General features: G+C 42.4%; 1 protein-coding gene across 2 annotated transcripts in view; it reads right to left on the minus strand.

Moving 5' to 3' along the window:
* The window catches only part of LRBA (LPS responsive beige-like anchor protein), a 939,113-nt gene that overhangs the window by 838,720 nt on the left and 80,427 nt on the right, over positions 1-19,966 (minus strand). For both annotated transcript variants that reach the window (XM_077477021.1, XM_077477022.1), the window contains exons 4-9: positions 18,807-18,902; positions 17,969-18,090; positions 13,419-13,545; positions 10,257-10,376; positions 6,957-7,103; positions 5,266-5,463 (exon numbers count right to left, since the gene is read on the minus strand). In XM_077477021.1, coding sequence (XP_077333147.1) covers positions 5,266-5,463; positions 6,957-7,103; positions 10,257-10,376; positions 13,419-13,545; positions 17,969-18,090; positions 18,807-18,902 — 810 coding nt within the window. The remainder of the gene's footprint in view (positions 1-5,265; positions 5,464-6,956; positions 7,104-10,256; positions 10,377-13,418; positions 13,546-17,968; positions 18,091-18,806; positions 18,903-19,966) is intronic.

A 19,966-nucleotide genomic window follows, 5' to 3' on the forward strand; every position in this document is an offset into this window, starting at 1 on the left:
TGGGTCTGGACTGTGTGACATTTAAAAAAAAAGTGCACTCAGCAGGTAAGTCATCCCTTTTCACTCTTGGCTTGTGTCTGGTGGCTCTCTGTTAACATCATTTTGAGCCTAGCTGAGGAGACAATATCTAGCGCAGTGTTTCTCAACCTTCAAGTCATGGCACCCTTTAAAATTATGGACAGCCCCATTCAAAAATGTAAAAACGATTCTAATAGCTTTATATAATGCAGCAACATCCACACATAGGACATCTAATTTTAGAGGTGCTTTATTCTTCCAAAGCAAATACACTTTTGCACACTGGTACTGACTAGTATTCCAGTGTTTCTCTTCTCTCCCAGTTTCTCTCCATTAGTCAGCTAATGTCACCCCAGTTCTGAGAGAAAGGGGCACAGCAGAGTCAAACAAGGATGCTGTGGAGGCAACAGACATCTTCCTTATTACCTGATAATGTCATTGGTTGTTAGGGTACCAGTGTCTAGAAATTCTTAACGGTGCATATTGAAAACCAGTGGCTTTGTGTAAAAAAAAAAAAAATAGTGTTGCTTCATCTGCTGGCTTGTATCCAATTTTTTTTTTTTTTTTTTTTAATTTTGGGCATTTAGCCAATGCACCTCTGAAGAAACCTCAAGGCACCCTGGTTGAAAAAGGCTGATCTTGAGGACAGCCTTACGATAAGTATATTTGATGTTCTATTGTTATATACTTTGTAATATCTTCCTTTAGTATTGTTAGATAAAATAACTGGTTTACCACTTCGGGAAGAATCAGAGAGGCCAAAGAGCTTTTTTGAAGAACTAGGACCAGGTTAAGAGCCCTATGTGTCACAGGGGAACATACGGGTGGAATAATGTGAGCTACACTCTGCATGAATATGAACTGCAAAGGTCAAGATTTTACCTTTGATAGTACTCAAGGCCAAATTTTGATCCAGACCTGAATGGAAAAACGGCAGGATTTGGTCAACTGAGTAATTTCTGGGATGGTATTTCCTTATTTCGCATAAGAAAATACACCTTACAAGTCAATAGTAAGCTTGCTAGAAGTCAGAATTATAGCTTTTAAAAGCATAGGGAAACTGAATGAGCCCAGCCCCTTATGCCTCGGTAACAATGCTTCAAAACCTAGGCGTTAAAGCCTGCAACTGAGAAGTAGGATGGTAACCCAGTTCTTAGGACAGAAGATCTGAACAATGTGAGAAAGTCCACAGGGAGTCTACCTAATGAGGTCTGAGTACCATGCCAAGTTTGGCGTCATGGGAATCACTGGATCTCTCACTCCATTTCGATTCAGGAGTTTTGAAGGAAAGGTGTAGATCAGGCTAAAGTGAACTCCTGGAGTCACCAGAGCATCCACTGCAAAGACTACTGGATCCCTGGACCAGGAGGAAAAACCTGCTCAAGTTTGTTGAACCTGAAAGACAGGTGGTCAACAATCAGAATCCCCTATCTGTGGCAGAGGGCTTGAAGCACCCTGGAATGAAGAGACCATTCTCTGGAGTTCCGACTTTGATGACTGAGGTAATTGCCTCCCAAACTAGGATCTTATCCACTTTTTGAGCTTTAAGATGTCTGGGCCCTCAATGATTGATTTAAGCCAATTGCTTTGACCAACTGAATCCTGGTCGGATGACCTTACAACTAAGAGGTTTAGCCCTGAAGGAATCATTCAGAGCCCTAGAATATTTTGTGGGAGACCAGCTTCCTTTAGCATGAAAAGAATATAAAGGACTCAAAGACAGTCAACAAAGAGGACAAGGGGGCACTCTTTACGTCTAGAGGAGAAGAGATTTCATCTCCAAATACGGAAAGGTTTCTTCACAGTAAGAGCTGTGAAAATGTGGAATAGACTCCCTGCAGAGGTGGTTATGGCCAGCTCAGTGGATTGCTTTAAGAAAGGCCTGGATTATTTCCTAAGTGTACATAATATAACTGGGTACTAAAATTTATAGGTAAAGTTAATCCGGGGAAAATCCGATTGCCTCTCGGGGATCAGGAAGGAATTTTTTCCCCTGCTTTAGCAAATTGGATCATGCTCTGCTGGGGTTTTTTGCCTTCCTCTGGATCAACTGTGGGTATAGAATTGGGTATATGGGCTGGTATGATATTTAATAAATATATATATATATATTTATTTATTTTTTTTATTTTTTTTTTTTTTGGTTGAACTTGATGGACTTGTGTCTTTTTTCAACCTATGTAACTATGTGACTCCACCTCAGTCCAACAGTTTGGCATTCGCAGTATAAACCTTCCAAACCAGTGGAAGGAAATGGTTTCCTCAGCTCCAGAACTAGGTTCATGATCCACCAGGTAAAGACAAGCCTGGTTTTGTGGGTCCAACATACCCAACAGCCCAGAGACCAAGCTTGCTTGTCCTACCCTGACAAAATGTAGTCCAGACAAGGGAGCAGAGAGTCTGGAGTTTGTTCAATAGCAGCAATACTTATGGCAGGCCATGTCCAGGACTAGGACCTGATACTCCAAGCTATGAAACAGTTCTGGAGACTTAGGATCCACCCGTAACTCTGAAGGGTCTGGACAGTATGTTGGACTGATCCCTCAGGTCAGCCAGACCTTATATTATGGTGATGCCCTCAGAGCAAAGCAGAGCGAGAACTGAAGCTAGCACTTTGGTGAAGACTTGAGGTGCAGGGTCAAAGTGGAAGGGCACAAAATTGATAATGCTGCAAGCCCACTGCAAAAGTTAGGTAGCAGTAATGTGCTGGGAAGATGGGAACATGCATGTAGGTAGCCTACATGCATATTTCCATACAGGTCAGGTGGTCTCCCAAATGGTTGACCTAATGAATCCAATGCTCATTTATTTTTTGCACCTGGAGGAAGATGTTAAAAACTTTCATATCCAGTATGATACAAATGCCCTTTGGCCATGAGGATGGGGAACAGCTTTGCATAAAAAAAAAAAAAACTGAAACCTCTTTTCTAGAACAATGGCAAAGACTTCTTGAGAGCAGTCATGTCAGGGCAATGTTGAGGTCAACCAATCTTTGCAGGGATGCGAGCAAGTAAAACACGGAGCGGGGTGGAGACTGAAATTCCAGCTTGTAAGCCTTTGGATACAACTTTTTTGCCCAAACATCTAAAAATATTGTGGGACCAAATCCCCAATCGACATCACCCACATCTAGGAGAGGTTATTTATCAAATTGGCAGATTTGGGGGTCTTGGCCTTGCCTTGGATTACAGAGTACTGAGATGAGGTAAATAACTTTATCAGTAGAGGTTTTTATCACAGTCAAGAGTCTTGTTAAAATAAGTAATGGCCAGATGCACAACTGTAACAGCTCACTTCTTAAGGACCCCCTCCTCGATACGATTTTGCTGGACAAAATACTCAGGAGTAAATACTCATCTGGAGTAGGCAAAAACTTGACAAGGCAAGTTACAATAATGAGCATACAGGGTGAGACCAGCCACCATACCAAACAGGTTGCAATAATGAGTATACTGGGAAAGCTTTGATGGGTTGGAGACTGGTAAAAGGAGTAAAGACTGGTAGCCTTGTCAATGCTGATACAGTATGATCTAGTTAAAGGTGTGTCAAATACCAATAAGGTTTCCTGAGTCTAGGAGCAGTCTGAGTCTCCAATGACTAAACCTCTCCAAGGAGAGACTACATTCCACAATGTCCTCAGATGAAGTTGCAAAGACAGCTGCAGTTGTAACAGATGGGCTCCAAAGGGAGAGTGTGCCTATGTCCCCTACATTCAGAGTCCGTTAGCGTGAAGATATTTAACCAGGATATCTGCCATGGTAACAAAAAAATTCCTTCCTGAGCAACGCAGAGCTTAAAAGAGCAAAGTGGGTGAACCTAAGCAGGTGCAAATGTTTGTGGATTGAGAGCCGAGAGGGGCCATGCCGAGGGAGGGAGCCTCTGCATTAGTGCTATTACATACCACCAAGTATGTAATGTAGGATCTCCCAAGGGGGGGTACTCACAACTGGCTGCTGAAGCAGGGAGTGTTAAGCTGCCTGCGGCACATTCACTGTAGAGTTGCAACAGCGATATTACAGGTGATCTCCAGTAAGGAGCATGGTAGTAGTGCAGACTTGCAAGAGGGACTATGGGCATGTGCATATCAGAGGAGGCTGCCCTGTGCAAGGTAAGCGATTTGCAACACAATAATGGAGCTACATAATCTCAGTAAGTCAGGCGCTTGCAACGCTTTTCATAAGGGAAGAGCATAACATAAGCACACACCAAACCCCACACACAAAAAGAGTAAAGAAGTGTTGGTCCAGAAGGTTGAACCAATCCCCTCCCATATAGTCTTTGCCCCTCCATCAAGCATTTAAGGTCTTCAGAGACAGGCTTTTACCAGCAGAGCCCAGTGCTCACAAACACATCACAAGACAGTCCTACTTCTTCCAAGTATCCCTTCCATGGCAATGCCAAGGATGAGCTGAAAAGGTGGAAAATGAGGAGAGACAAACAACCATTCTCCTAGGACACTAGCATAAAACTGAGGCATGCTGGAAGTAGGAGGGACTATCCTTACGTCTGCCTATATCCAATCTACTGAAGGCAGCAGTAAAACCCAATGTAACATTCAGGTTGAACTGGATGGACTTGTGTCTTTCAACCTCACCAGTTATATAACCGAATTATTCAAACATTAAGGGACAAAGGATTAGTAAGGAAATACATTTTAAGCCTGTTCGGTATTCACTTAAAGACAATAAATCCATTTGAAAAATGCTATTATAACTACCTGAAATTTATTTTACTGTCATCTTAGCAAAGTCTCCTGCAAAGCAAAAATTTACATGGAAGTGGGAGAAGAACGTGTTTCAACTTTTGCACCCAAGTTGGGATAACACCTACTTTATAGGTGTTAAATCTTCCCATTCACATAGTATAAATCTTAAAATAATGTAAAAAACACACTGTGTGATGCGCTGAAAACATGCATCACAATGTCCTCTGCCACAGAAGACACTGCACTACACTGTAGGGTAAAATGCTGTGCGTTTTAACATGCAAGCCTCATCGTACTATACAATGCCTGGAGACAAAGTTCCAGACAAAGTTCCAGGCATCACAGCATAAAAAAAAAAATACTAAATACCTGAAACAGAAATATGTCATGTGTTTTTTTTTTTGCTGTGTGTCCATCTTGACTAACTAAAGAAACCAGATTACGTCTAAATGAATGATAGCCATGACCAATCTCATTACAAAGCCCAGATTTAGTCAACATATAAAAAACAGCAACCTAGAACACAAGTTAAAGAGCTGTACCTGAAGCATCAGGGCATGCGGGGAGTGAACAAATATTGAGGCGTTATCTTTGGGAGATGATTCCAGGCAAAGTTGAGCATCTGTAGCTCGTGGGTTATATGTGAAGGCAATTGAACTGGACAGCTTGCCATCATACAGCAACAATTTGTGGTGCTCGGCAAGAAAAAGGTCACTCTCTGCCTTGAACTTAAACGTACCCTGCAAACAGAAAAAATAAAATAAATATCATACAGTACATATATTATAAACATAATATCTCCTACTAAGTCTTCACCAACGATTTAAGCTAGTGACCCCTTATTAGGAGAGTCTTGATAACCCTAAGGACAGGGCTGTCAAACTCCATTCGATCATGTGCAGCACTAATATTGTATGTGCAAGACTATGTATGCAGATTTCAGCGTACAGAGTTAAGAAAACAGCAGGGATCTGTGGGAGTTGCAAGTCGCTTTTACACACAGATGTTAGCCTTTTTTCTTTTTACGACAGTTTATACATTTTCAAATTTCAGCTGTACTGCCAGTTTTAGTATTAGCAACAAGACATTGTGTGGATCACTGGCCATTTTTCAGAGGATTAGCAAAAAATAGTAATTGTCTTATGACCGCAGGACGGCATTTACCAGCTGGGAGCTTAGATGTCTGACCCTCAACCCCTTATGTGGACCATGCCTACTAGTAAACAAGCTCACCTCATCAAATGCATTGCAAACAGTGAAAAATAGGTTGTGCTAATCTACATTATTGTTTTAGAATAGAGAGCAAATTAGGACACAACTATGCTTGTAAATCACTATTGACTAGAACGCCACAGATCTCATTGTGCATTTTTCGAGGAGTCTTAAGCAGTGAACAGCATCAAAAAAAAAAAAAAAAAAGTTCAAATGTAAACCGGGACCAATGGTATGCTTCTGAAGATGGACAGTACAGAAACATCAGAAGCGTCTGGTATAAATTTGCAGTGTACACTAAGGTGGTGACTACAACATGGCAAAAAAATAAATAAAAATAAAGTCTCCCTTTCAATGCAATTTATAGTATAGAGCACCCAATTGTTCCTTCCAAGTACTAGTGAACTGGGTAGCTATAGTAGCATTTTTAAAAGCTGCAGTTTCCACAACGATGTCATCAAGATCTGAAAATCAATTGTACAAGCGGCATACTCCCACAGCTGGACATAATTGTTTTATGGAGCCAATTCTCAGCAGATGAAAATATCCCCAGGCATGGATAACAATTAGAATCTTAGGTGTGTGATACAGCCTAATAAAGTTATAAACACAGAATCGAAGATGGTTTTCAATGCCTTTTTAAAAAAGGACCACAATTCCTTTCTTCCTTAAAAAACTGTTTTACGCATGGGCACCTAATCCCGTGGAATGTAAATTCCAGCGTATTTCCCCCACACAGAAAGCCAAAGTGCTACGTACAACTGTTGACAAACATGAAAGGCTGCACGTGGCTATACTCGGGTATATGCCAGTGGTGATGTAAACTTTTCTATTTTTTGGTCTATACATTGTTTGTGTACAAGAGGCCTGTAGACTACTAAATAAAAAATGAATTTAAAAAATATTTAAATATTGCATGTGTAAAATATAATTAAATTCATACAAGGGTTTGCCTATTTTGGATAAAACAGCTTTGAGAGCTATCTACAGATATACAGACATATTTACTACCTATACATACCTTGTATGAGGGGCCCAGCTGATAAATTGCAAAAATTTGAGCAGCATTGAGCGCTTCACTAAAAAGGTATACAGCAGCCATCTGCCCACAAAACACTCTGTTAGCGTCAGCCGTTTCCGAAGACCCAAGGAAACACTTGTCAAACGTCTGCAGAAAAAGAAAAAAAAAAAAACACATGAGAAAGGGAGGACAAATTCAAAAAGTACAAGGCGAGTTTTATTTCACATCTAAACTCTAAATTAGACAAATAAGCATAGCTAAATACCAAAATTGTTTTTCTCCTTTTCAGATTTTGCCAAATTAATGTAGACTTCCAAATAGTAAATTTTTGTGGCATATGCATGTGGGAGGTTTGGCTTGTAAGCATCAAATTCCAGCATCTTCGAGTGTACAGTAGTGTAGGTAGATTTAAAAAAGCAGCAGCTGGACACTGTACCAAGCTTTACTTGCATTTAAGGCCATATGCGTTCAGCATCATATGCCCCACAATGCAGAATTCATGACCACTTATGTGCATCTAGGAGTGAGAGGAGAGCGAGAGAGAGCGCAAGAGACATGTATGAATCAAAGTAAAATCTTAAAAACGCTAAAATTTGACCATACATGCAGATTTGAATGGTCAAAAACACAGAAGATTACCAAAAGACCAGAGTAGATGAAAAATATTGTCCAGGATTTGAACCATATGAGAAGACAAAGCAAGGCATTTCACTACTATAAATAAACCTAAAGATATTAAAAGATCAAAAGGAGCTTTTTGCAAATTGTGGAAGTATAAATAAAAAAAAAAAAAAAAAAAACATACCACAATGATTTGATCTGTTTTTTCTGATCCTACCTCCAAGGCTCTACTCACAAAATAGTGCAGTTTAAGTTATGTCTTGCTTGATGTTTCTTTCCAGCATAACAGGCTTTGTATAAGGCAGAATAATTAAAAGAGGCAGTCCACACGAAAAAAAAATAATTAAAAATTAAAAGCCAGCAGCTACAATTACTACAGCTGCTGACTTTTAATAAATGAACACTTACCTTTCCTGGAGTCCAGCGATGTCAGCAGCCTAGGTCGAGCAATTGCTCAGCTCTCGGCTGCTGCGGTGCCAGTCTCTGAGGGAATAAGGAAGTGAAGCGCTGCGGCTTCACTTCCCGGTTACCTACTGCACATGCGCGAGCAGCGCTGTGCAATGGGAATGGTCCACGCTGTCTCTGGGACCAGTGTGTGTCCCAGCAGACAGTGCCCCAGGACAGGAAGAGGCATAGACTCCTGTGGGAGTCTATGCCCGGAAGTGAGTGCAAATACCTGTCAGACAGGTATCTGCAACCCCCTCCCCTGTGAAAGGGGGGGGGTTACGATGAGCAGAAGTTCCACTTTAGGGAAGAACGGCGCTTTAATGTAAAATATTCCCAAAATGAAAGCACCGACACAGTTGTAATCCGAGCCTAAAGCAGTGACATGAGCCACAGAATTCCCCCTACTGTCTTTCCAAATATAGCTAAAGTAAATTTTACCTTCTCTCAGAATAGCTGCATAGAACGTAACTACATAGTGCCCCATGTCAGCACACAACCCAATCAGATTGCCTTTTCGGCTTGTGCATGCCTTGAAGACCAACTCTAGTTTCCAGACACTATGGGGGAAATTTGCTAAATCCAGAGTGCAAAATTTGGTGCAGCTCTGCATAGAAACCAATCAGCTTCCATGTTTTATTGTCAAAGCTTAACTGAACAAGCTGAAGTTAGAAGATGATGGATTACCAAACACAGCTTAACCAGATTCTGAGTACACCAGTTTTTAGTAAATCTCCCCCAACACATAGTTGAAATTCCAAATATTCAAGATACATGGCTTTCAAACCAAATAAAAAAAATAATTTTCCACCACCAGTTCAAAATTCTGTGCCTGGGCAGTATGCTGCAGAAAAAAAATCATAGCTATCGGCACAAAAGCAGCAGTCTCTGTAGCTCCTGACATGCTCCCATGCAGAGTTTGGTCTTAAACTCTAAACAGCATGAGCAGCAAGTATGCGACGCAGAAAAAACGAATCATGACAGAGCTTATAAAAGCTTTAATGTTACTGATTACACCAATATATTTACGGTACATGACCACTGAAAATTACTCAAAGTTGCCATATTATTTGCAATATCTTCCAATCAAATGCGATTTTTGTACTCGCCCTAAAAACCTTTTCCTGAAGTCCATTGAGGACACAGAAGCTTTAAAGTGTCGCTTAACCGACATCATAAAAAACAAAATCAATACATGCTGTATTACAATCTGTTCATACTCAGTCACTATTAAAATTCATTTACTGATCAACCTTATTGGAGATTTAATTTTTACTGTATTCTAAAGACTTTTTCTTGAACAGGTGACCAGCAGCAGACTAGAAGTTTCTCCTGCTCATGTTTCCCTGCAGACAGTCTGGGAAAGATCTGGGTCATGCGACAGATGTATATCGATTAGGAAAAAAAAAAAAAAGTTTAGATTTTTTTTCCCCCCTTTTAATAAAATTACAGTGCCATTATCCGCATACAGAAATAGAAGGGACAATGTAAATTAAACAGTATGTGTTTAGCATCACCTTAACTTTCTGGTTATATTGCTGCCCACAGAAGACACTGGCAAAAAGCATCAAGTTAATATGTTATCATGGAAAAGGCAGTAGGGAGGGGGAAGAGGCAGTAGGGAAGGAGGGGGAGGAAGGAGAAGCAGGGGAATGCCTTCTCATTCTAGTCCATTGGGCTGCAAGTTTCTGTTGATGCAAAACATTTAGGGAGAAACAACTCTAGTCCCTGCATGCAAGAGAGTTGCTTCATAAAGAAGGGAGCCACCCTGAGACAGGAAACCAGAGGCCGTGGTCAATGCACTCGATTACAGTACAGCGAGTTCTGGATGCAGTACTTCCAAAGTCAGGCTGAGGATGACCACACAGAGACCATTCCTAACTGCAATATAGTCTCTCACGAAAACCCCCCCCCCCCAAGAAAAAAAAAGAAGACCATCTCCTAAGATGCTAGCAAAATGAGGTATGCCGATAGTAAGGATTATCCAGAACTGGCCTACAGTTTTCCAGTATCCAGGTCTGCTGTAGGCAGCAGTATAACCCAAAAAAAGTTTAAGACTTGTGTGTCCCTCAAAAGACAAACATTTTTATGAGTGCAGCCGTCAGATTTGATGTAATATATACAGCTTATCAGGAAAGTAACAAAACAGACAAAAAAAAAAAAAAAAAAAAAGGATTAAAATGCATTGGAAGCTGGCAATGCAATAAAAGTTTTTGCTAAAGACAATATACTCACATCACTTGTGTTGACAAACCATGTTATTTCGCCATATGAAGCTAGTTCTCCATTCACATAACAGCGCAATTCACTGTTTTTCCATCGATTATAGATATGGACAATTGATACCATGTACCACTAAAAAAATAAAAAATAAAAAAAAAGGTCAAACATTACAGCCATAATAAATCACACTACAGATTCCCAACTTGTGTGTTCATTATGAGTCATTACATATAAGGAAAAAGCCTTCTGGTGCTGGAACTTTGATATAAGTTTATACAAGGTAGTGAGAGCGCAAAATAAATATTTGAAGAGCCCACTGGTTCACGTTAGGCTGCTCACAACAGACAAGCCTACCCCTCCAGTGGGTACCCCTACAACAAAACAAAATAATGTAATATAATTGTGCGCCTAACATATACAGGTTTGTTATCCATGATGTTTTATGATTGTTAGGCTCATGATTTTATCAGTCACAATTAAATATCTGTTGTTGTAGGCCTGAAGGCCTTTGACCCCGAAAAGCATAGCCTGTCTTTTAGCACACCAATAAATGCAATTAGACTCTTAACTTTTGGAATGGTGTTTCTTCCATGTATGCCCATTTTTTTTTTCTGGGTACATCATAATAAGTCACTGTAATGCAAGCAGGGGGATGCCTGCTGCAGCCCCACTTACAAGCCTATTAGTGCCAGAAATCAAGGCTCATTTTCTCTACAATAATTTAATGTGTAAAAATGTTCATAGGCTCCAATGCCATTTTGGGGTCTGCGTGATCTATAAAAAGGAGCATCTTGATAGATAAATTCCTCATCCCCCATCTATCTCCTCTATTAAATGAGAAGTTCACCTTTTATAACATATTACATAAAAAACCCGTATTCAGGGTATAACATAACATTTTACTGCTGCCCCCTCTCCTCAACAGTGTCCTCATGACAGCGGGCTGGGGATCTTCTCCCTGCGCCTGTTTTCATAATTTGAGTTCTGTGAATGGGAAACTACACATACTGTCAAGCCTTTGCAGCTTTTGTCTTTTAGTTCTTGATGAACTACCAGGGTACTACTAAGTAATTCATTAGTGCTTCATGTCAATGTGCAATTACCTGCTCATACAGAGTACAAGCAGAACACTTACAATACGTCTGCAAAAGCCCTGCATTGCACCTACGATCACAGGTGCAATACTTTACAGGTTCCCAATAAAAAAATAAAATGTACATTTACCTGCAAAAAGATGTGCATTTATTTTTTTTGAAAAAGGTGAACTTATCCTTTAACCACTTGCTTACTGGGCACTTAAACCCCCCTCAGTCCCAGACCAATTTTCAGCTTTCAGCGCTGATGAACTTTGAATGACAATTGCGCGGGCATACAACACTGTACCCAAATGAAATTTTTATCATTTTTTTCCCACAAATAGAGCTTTCTTTTGGTGGTATTTAGTTACAGCTCGGAGTTTTATTTTTTGCTAAACAAACAAAAAAAGATGCAAAAAAAAATAAAAAAAAAAAAAAAATCATGTTTTAATAGTTTGTTATAAAATTTTGCAAACGGGTCATTTTTCTCCTTCATTGAAGTGCGCTGATTAGGCGGCACTGATAGGCTGCATTGGTGGGCACTGATGGGCTGCATTGGTGGGCACTGACTGGCTGCACTGGTGGGCACTGATAGGCATAGTTAAGGCGGCACTAATAGGCACAGATAAGGCGGCACCGATGGGCACAGATAAGGCGGCACTGATGGGCAAAGATGGGCACAGATAAGATGGCACGGATGGGTGGCACGGATGGGCACTGATAGGTACCACAGATAGATGGGACTGATGGGCACTGATAGGTGGCACTGATAGGTGGCTCTGATAGGTGGCACTGCTGGGCACTGATGGGCGGCACTGCTGGGCACTGATGGGCGGCACTGGGGTGCAGCACCTTTGAGGCAGATTTTGGGTGGCACTGTGGGTGGCACTGTGGGCACTGCTGGGTGGCACTGTGGGCACTATGGGCACTGCTGGGTGGCACTGACAGGAGGGCACTTACTTTATTTCAGGATGGCACTGCGGGTGGCAGGTGGGCACTGGCAGGGGGCAGGTGTCCGCTTGAATTGCTGGCCGTGATCGGGACTGATGTCCCGAACACGGCCGCCGGCGATCAGCTTTTTTTTTTTCTCCTCGCGCTGTCAGCGCGAGGAGGAATACTAGCCGATTACCGGCTCCGTTCTATCACATGATCAGCTGTCATTGGCTGACAGCTGATCACGTGATAAGGGGTCGGGATCGACCCCTTACACGGATCGGTGATCAGGCGAGTCTCACGGACTCGCTGATCACAGAGCGCGCCGCGCGCGCCCCTCAGGGGGCGCGCAGGCCGCTCGTAACCGGGACGACGTCAATAGACGTAGTCCCGGCAATCTAGGTCCGCGCTAATGCCGTCATTCGGCAATAGCGCGGATCCCAAGTGGTTAAGCTTGCAATATAGGATTCAGTTTTTTTTTTTGGTTCGGCCAGCGGCTGAATGGAAAAAAAAACTGAACAGATTCCCTCATTCACACATTCAATCCTCTACACCAGGGGTGTCCAAACTACGGCCCTCCAGCTGTTGCAGAACTACACATCCCATGAGGCATTGTAAAACTCTGACATTCAAAGACATGACTAGGCATGATGGGGATTGTAGTTCCTGAACAACTGGAGGGCCGTAGTTTGGACACCCCTGCTCTACACTGTTACTTTATTCTGACAGCAGAGGAGTAAGCTGGACTCCTCCACTATTAGAACACACTGTTCAATGCTGCAGCCTATCTGCTACAGTGCTGATTGAACTAAAATACAACACATAACAAGTCCGTCCATGAGAAGTTTATAAAAAGATAGACTTCTCATGAATGAGAAGGACCATAGAAGGATAAAAATTCAGCCAGTTGGATTTATGCATGACCAGCTCTAGTGAGGGCTGTATCTGTCTATGACTACTCTAAAGCCAAACTTCTTAAATTCTGAAGATTATATAACGCAAGGGTGTACCCAAACAACGCAATCATTTTCTAGCTAATCAGGTCAGCCCTTACACTAAACATTGTCTGTAATTGAAAGGAGATTGAATAATTAAATTGTAAACCTAATAAAAGTAAAGAGGTTGGAAGAGGCAAAAACAGACCATAAAGAAACTCGTTACACACCTTCTGTGGCTTGAAGTCATACTTCACACAATGCTGGAAGCCTTTTCCCTTTGACTTAATGGATGTGACGATAAGGCAGCCACCAACAAAATGGGCAGAATAACCAAGTCCTTTGTTTGTTCTGAAACTAAAAAGGGGGTGTTAAGGTAAAAATGCTGAAAAAAAACAAATATATCTATATATCTATAGCATTGCAGCACTGTAATCACAAAGGTTACAACCAATCCAAACACATAATCTAAAAGCTCATTAGACCTTGGGGAAGGCTAGGCTGTTCCTCAGTAGGCAAATTATCAATGCTTTGGTATGAAAAACCACTGTGCAAAATATTGCAATATAAAATGCTTGCAATTAGCGGACCTCCAGCTGTTGCAGGACTTCAAGTCCCATGAGGCATAGCAAGACTGACAGCCACAAGCATGACACCCAAGGCAGAGGCACCCCTGCTGTATTAATCACAGACACAGTTCAACAGTTTAAACAGTAACAATTATTATTGATGCTGCGGTCCATGTTTGTGTGTGATCAGCAAGTGATGCAGGACAGTATAAGTTGCCCCTCTTGTTGAGCTGCACGAGTAGAAAGAACCCTTGAACTGGATCATGTCCCTCTGAATGACATGTGGTACTGTTGACTCGGGCCTCACCTGCCTTCTCACCTCCTGTCATTTCTTCCCAGGCAAACCTGGTCTACTCGGTCCTGTTAGTAGATAATTCTTGAATGGTGAACCTTCCAGCTCTGGAGTCTCTAAACCTCCAGGCTTTCCAGCGCTGGGGTCTATGCACCCCCACTCCTGTGGGTCATATTTAGCAGCCTTTCTGAATTGAATCCCGTCCCATCTCCTCCAGTGTATGTATATATCTGCCAAAACAATTGGACTAGGGCCATACACACTGCCTGTCCCTCAATCCCTGCACCCACCTCCTTTCCAGAAGAAAAAAGGAGAGTTGTCCAGGGTGATGAACAGGTAGTCACACCCCCCTCTAACCTACAACTCCACCCTAACCCAAACATCCAGGCCTGTACAGAAAGAACAGTAAGGCACTGGTAATTTAACCTGTCTTTACCTACTAGCACCCACCTAAAAGAGAGATAGAGCTAGAGGAGATAGAGCTAGAGGAGATAGAGCATATATATATAGCTCTTTTAACAGAAGTCAACCCCAAGTAGCGCAGGAACCTTTTTCGAAGTCAGAGCCACTTGAGTCGCTCCGATTAGAATGGTTCCGTTGCACTGAATGGGGTGCGACTTGTCAGGGGACCAAGTCCCCTGACAGGTTGCCCCAGTGTGAAGAGTCTTGAGACTAAGGTTAAACTGACCTTATTTACAGACTGAAGTTCATCCCTTTAATCTAAAAGAACCAAAAAATGATACAAGGTTTTTTTTCTCTCAGTGCTGAGCAATATTGCTAAAAACTTTGCCAGCTTTATTTTTTTTCCCTGGATTAAGATTGTGAGTTGAATAAAGATCACAATTTTTTAATGCTCGTACAGCTCTAGTAGTTTGCCAAGCATAAAACTATCTCAACTTATCCTACAATAACTTGCTAAGCATTACTGATCCTATGAAAAAAAAAAAAAATAGGATTTTTGTACTTGCCCTAAAATCCTGCTCTCTGAAGTTAAAGCAGAGGTCCACCCTAAAGTGGACCTTCCGCTCATCGGAACCCTCCCCCCCCTCCGGCGCCACAATTGGCACCTTTCAGGGGGGAGGGGGGGTGCAGATACCTGTACAGTACAGGTATCTGCACCCACTTCCGGGATAGCTCTCTGCGGAAAGGGGCGTAGATTACGCCCCTTTCCGCAAGTGCCCCGCTGCCTGCTGGGAAACACACAGATCCCAGAGGCAGCGGGGACCGTCCTTATTGCGCAGCGCGACTCGCGCATGCGCAGTAGGGAACCGGGAAATGAAGCCGAAAGGCTCCATTTCCTGATTCCCATACCCAAGATGGCGGCGGCAGCACCCGAGAGACGATCTAGAGATCGGCTTCGGGTGCCGACATTGCGGGCGCGCTGGACAGGTAAGTGTCACTATTTTAAAAGTCAGCAGCTGCAGTATTTGTAGCTGCTGGCTTTAAAAAAAAAAAAAAAAAAAAAAAAAAAAAAAGAACGCGGAGTCCCGGCGGACTCCCGCTTTAATTGACGGATACAGCACCTTTAATCTGAATTTAAGGTTATAGAGCCACCTTTAGGAGAGGACTAGGCAGAACATGCAAAAACAGCAAAACTGCACAGTACCACCAAGGGGGCAGTCCTACTGGCTATAACCCCTCACTCTGCTTCCGGCAACTCAGTTCATCAAAAAGCAGTACAAATAGGAGGGGTGGGTGCTGTGTCCATCAATGAATTTCAGAGAAAATTTTTTGGTGAGTACAAAAATCCTGTTTTCTCTTTTGTTTATTGACTGACTGACACAGCACCTTTAATCTTGACCTTAGGGACATCCCCAAGCAGTGTAAAAAAAACGAGGGGTGGGAAGAGCAAGAAAAACTCCACTCATAACAAAAAGAACTCCTCAACAGTGGAGTTGCAACCCTAAACGCCGCCTGCAGCCGAAGCAAGCATCTGCTCACATCAACCTTGTAAAATTTAGTGAAAGTGTGAATGGACGACCAGGTCGCAGCCTTACACACCTGGGAAACAGAGGCTTGATGTCGGAAAGCCCAGGAGGCACCAATTGCCCTGGTTGAATGTGCTGTGACAGGAAAGGGGGGCGCCCGCCTGCTTATGGCATAAACCTGAACCACGATCTGTCAGATCCACGACAAATGGAGGCCGATGAGACCGCAGTCCCTTCTACGGACCAGCCACCGATACAAACAGCGAGTCCGACCTCTGGAAAGGAGCTGTAGCAGACAGATACACCCGCAGAGCCAGGACCACGTACAAAGAATGCAAAGCAACTTCTTTGGAATGTGACAGCCGAGGACATAAGGACAAATGCACAATATGCTCATTTAGATGAAAAGCTGAAACAACCTTTGGAAAAAAAAAAAAAGGCAGCGGACACAGCACCGCCTTATCCTTGTGGAGGATCAAGTAGGGAGACTTGCATGACAAGCCTGCCAACTCAGAAACCCTGCTGGCAGATGTAATAGCCACTAGAAAGACTACTTTCTACGAGAGTGCCAATAAGGGAATCTCCCAAATGTTTTCAAATGGTGGTTTCTGAAGCACCAAGAGCGCCAGATTCAAATCCCACAGTGGTCGAACCGGAGGGGCCACATGTCAAACCCCCTGAACAAACGTACTCATCAATGAATGAGTCACCAAAGGTCGCTGAAAAAAAAAAAAAAGACAGCTAAAGCTGATACCTGCCCCTTAATGGTGCTTAATGCAAGTTTCTAATCCACTCCTTGCTGCAAAAACAGCAGGATCCTGGAAACTGAATATGTACATGGACGCCACCCCCATCCAGCTGGCTACAAGAAAATGGCCGCGGTGGCCACATGGCCACACAGACACTCCAAAAATGGTCTAAAAACAAGGAAAACAGAGTGGACCACCAACCACCCAAGGTAGGCCGCTGCCAGGACCCAGAGGCCCCCCAGAGGATCCCCGGCCAGGTACGTGCTCAGCACCCCCTCTGCCCAGTTACACAGTGGTCCCTTGGGGAGGAGGAAAAGGGACAGGGTGATTAGAAAGGGAGATAGAGAGACCCCCTAGTCGACCTCCCAGGGAATGCTTAACTGCTCCATCCTGCCGGGACAGGTGGAACCATACTTAACCCTCCTGCAGGGACTGCTGGAAGCATTCCACGGACAGACCCATCACCCAAGCAGTACAGGGTGGCTGTCATCATATATGTGTGCCCTGGAGCATATAGCTCACCGGCCACCCCTGAATCAGACAGGGCATGTTGTGGCTGACCAAGCGCATAGCCAAGGTCTGCACACGCTCCATGGCCAGGCTGGGGAGACTACCAGGATCTATATTATCCAGCCTGTCACCCAGCCCGGCTGTTGATTGTATATCGCATGAACCAAAAAGCAGCAAAGAAAAAATTCCAGGGAACAATTGGTCCCCACAGGGAGCCATGTCCTTCTCCTATACTAGGCAGAAAAAAACTGAGCTGCTGGAAACAGAGTGAGGGGTTATAGCCAGTAGGACCACCCCCCTGGGTTGTACTATGCAGTTTTGCCCTTTACATTTTCTGCCTAGTCCTCTCCTGAAGGTGGCGCTATAACCCTAAGGTCAAGATTAAAGGTGCTGTGTCCATCAATGAACAAAAGAGAAACACTTTTAAACTGTTAGGTGAGGAAGGCTACCTTCCTCACCTAACCTAACAATCGCACAGATGGGTAAATGAGAAAGGGGGGGAAACGGATTAGGTGATTTTGTTTTACTCGTGATATGTATGGCACTAAAACAAACTTGATGAGACTCGTCTTGTATATGCATTTCAAACTAATTAACTTTTAAAATACACTGAATAGATTATTAGAATTATATATGTGAACTAGCACCTTAAAAGTCCCAGAATTAGCAGATTTGAATGGCAACTTTTTTAAACTCTGTGCATATTCAATAGTATGCCCATGTAAAACTTACCAATACAAATAGGGCTTTGCTGTGTCAACGTTTATATTGTTTATTGGATCCATTCTTAGCCATGTGTGAAATGTGAATCCATTCTGGTATGGCCATTTAGCAATTGGAGGTAAGGCAATGGCCTAAACATAAAAATGCAGATTTAGATTAGATTACATTTTACAAGATCTATTTTACAACAAACTGCAAGAAATTCAAAAAAAGCACTGTCAACTATTTTCTCTTAGTTTTAAAGTAAATCTGTAACATGGCTATGGATACGGAAATGTTTAAACATCCTTTAAAAAAAATAAAAAAATAAAAACAGATGACGTTCAAAATAGTCTCTGACCACCATAGCTGCAATCTCTGTAGAGCAATTTGCTCAAAAGAGAACAGTAGAAACAACAGTTGTTCAAGTCATTCTCTCAGTAGTTCAGCTCCCCTCTCCCAGAAGCAACTAGGCAGCCTTCAAGCCTTTAAACATGTAAATGTGTATACAAAGAAAAAGGGCTCTAGGAAGATGGAAACTGAGGAGAAAAGGATGTCAATGACTTCAGAGCTCTGCTGTGAACTTTGAGAAATAATTGCCCCACAGTGCCCTCAGGTACAGGAGGTCATTGAAGGCTTGTTGTAAAGTTCCTTTACTACTAGCAAGTACGCATGCAAGATGCGTGGGGAAATTAGGAATAGTTAACAAGCAATTTTGCGTGCGTTCCTGAAACACATGATGTGAAAAAAGCCTAAATTAAAGTGCTACATAGAGCAGTATGTAACAAGTTTGATACTTTAATTGAGAAACACACCTGCAACAAAAAAAATAAAATAAATTAATAATACAGCGCAACGTAGTACTTACTGCAGCACTCTTTCCAGGGAAGTTGAAAAAGGCATCAGGACCATATTTCTGAGGCATGTGCTTTAACACCGACAAGAGCTTTACTGCATGCGGAGGCTATGGCAGATGAAAACAAAAAGCAAAATCAATAAAAGGAAGATTTTGGTCCAGAAGAATGGTACTTCCAGTGTAAAACTAACATATGAAAAATAACTAATTTTAATGTGTAGCTACTAACAAAGTCTACAGCATAGACTTAGACAGCAGTATGAATGCTAGAGCAGTTTAGAAGATTTTCCTGCACCTAAAACACATTGTTTGCTTTAAAACAGAGAAGGGTGAGCTAAGAAAATGGCTTGAGGATGCAAGAAACAAAGTGGACCCTAAAGTAACTTAACAGATCAGCATGAATGAATATATTTTGGACCATTCAAAATATACAGAGAAAGCATCAAGTTTACAAATAAACTTCACCTTAGATTAAAATACAGCCCATGAGCTCCTGTCATGCGACATAACCTATACCACCCAATTCTCAACCAGGGATCCATGAAACCCTTGGATTCTTCCAGAGGTTGCCAAGGGCTCCCTCAAGCGGTGGTAAATTAAAATCCCATCTAATGATGCGTTCACAATGCACTGCCACTTGGCAGAGCCAGTTGTCGCAGGATAACTTTTTTTTAGTTAACTTTAAGGATGGCAATACTTTTGCTCCAATGTAAGGAGCATTTTCTTAACACCCACTGATGGGCTAACCTTAGCAGGGGTGTCCCGACACCTGAATTTTTTTTTTTTTTTTTTTTTTAAAGAGTTCCTGTAGCATTAAAAAGGTTGGAAGAAGTGAACTTAGACTGGGATAGTGCCATCAATTTGATGCGGGCTGCAGGAAGCCTCCTCTCCCCCAGCCATTAGACTGCAACACTAATAATTCATATGAATGAATGAATGAAATACTTGTATAGCACACAATGCGAACTGAATCGCCTCAAGGCGCTGTGTCGAGCTTTGATCATCTTCTAAAAGAGGAAGGTCTTGAGTTTTTTCCTAAAAGCCAGGTGATTTTCTTCCAGGCGGATGTTGATTGGTAGAGCATTCCATAGCCGAGGCCCTTGGACAGCGAATCTCCGATCCCCCTTGGATTTATACCGGGCTTTGGGCACGAGGAGGAGGTTTTTGTTGGC

This window comes from Lithobates pipiens, unplaced genomic scaffold (assembly GCF_037356315.1).
Source record: "Lithobates pipiens isolate NorthernLeopardFrog02 unplaced genomic scaffold, aLitPip1_a1.2 Scaffold_13, whole genome shotgun sequence".
In the NCBI taxonomy this organism is placed as follows: Eukaryota; Metazoa; Chordata; class Amphibia; order Anura; family Ranidae; genus Lithobates; species Lithobates pipiens.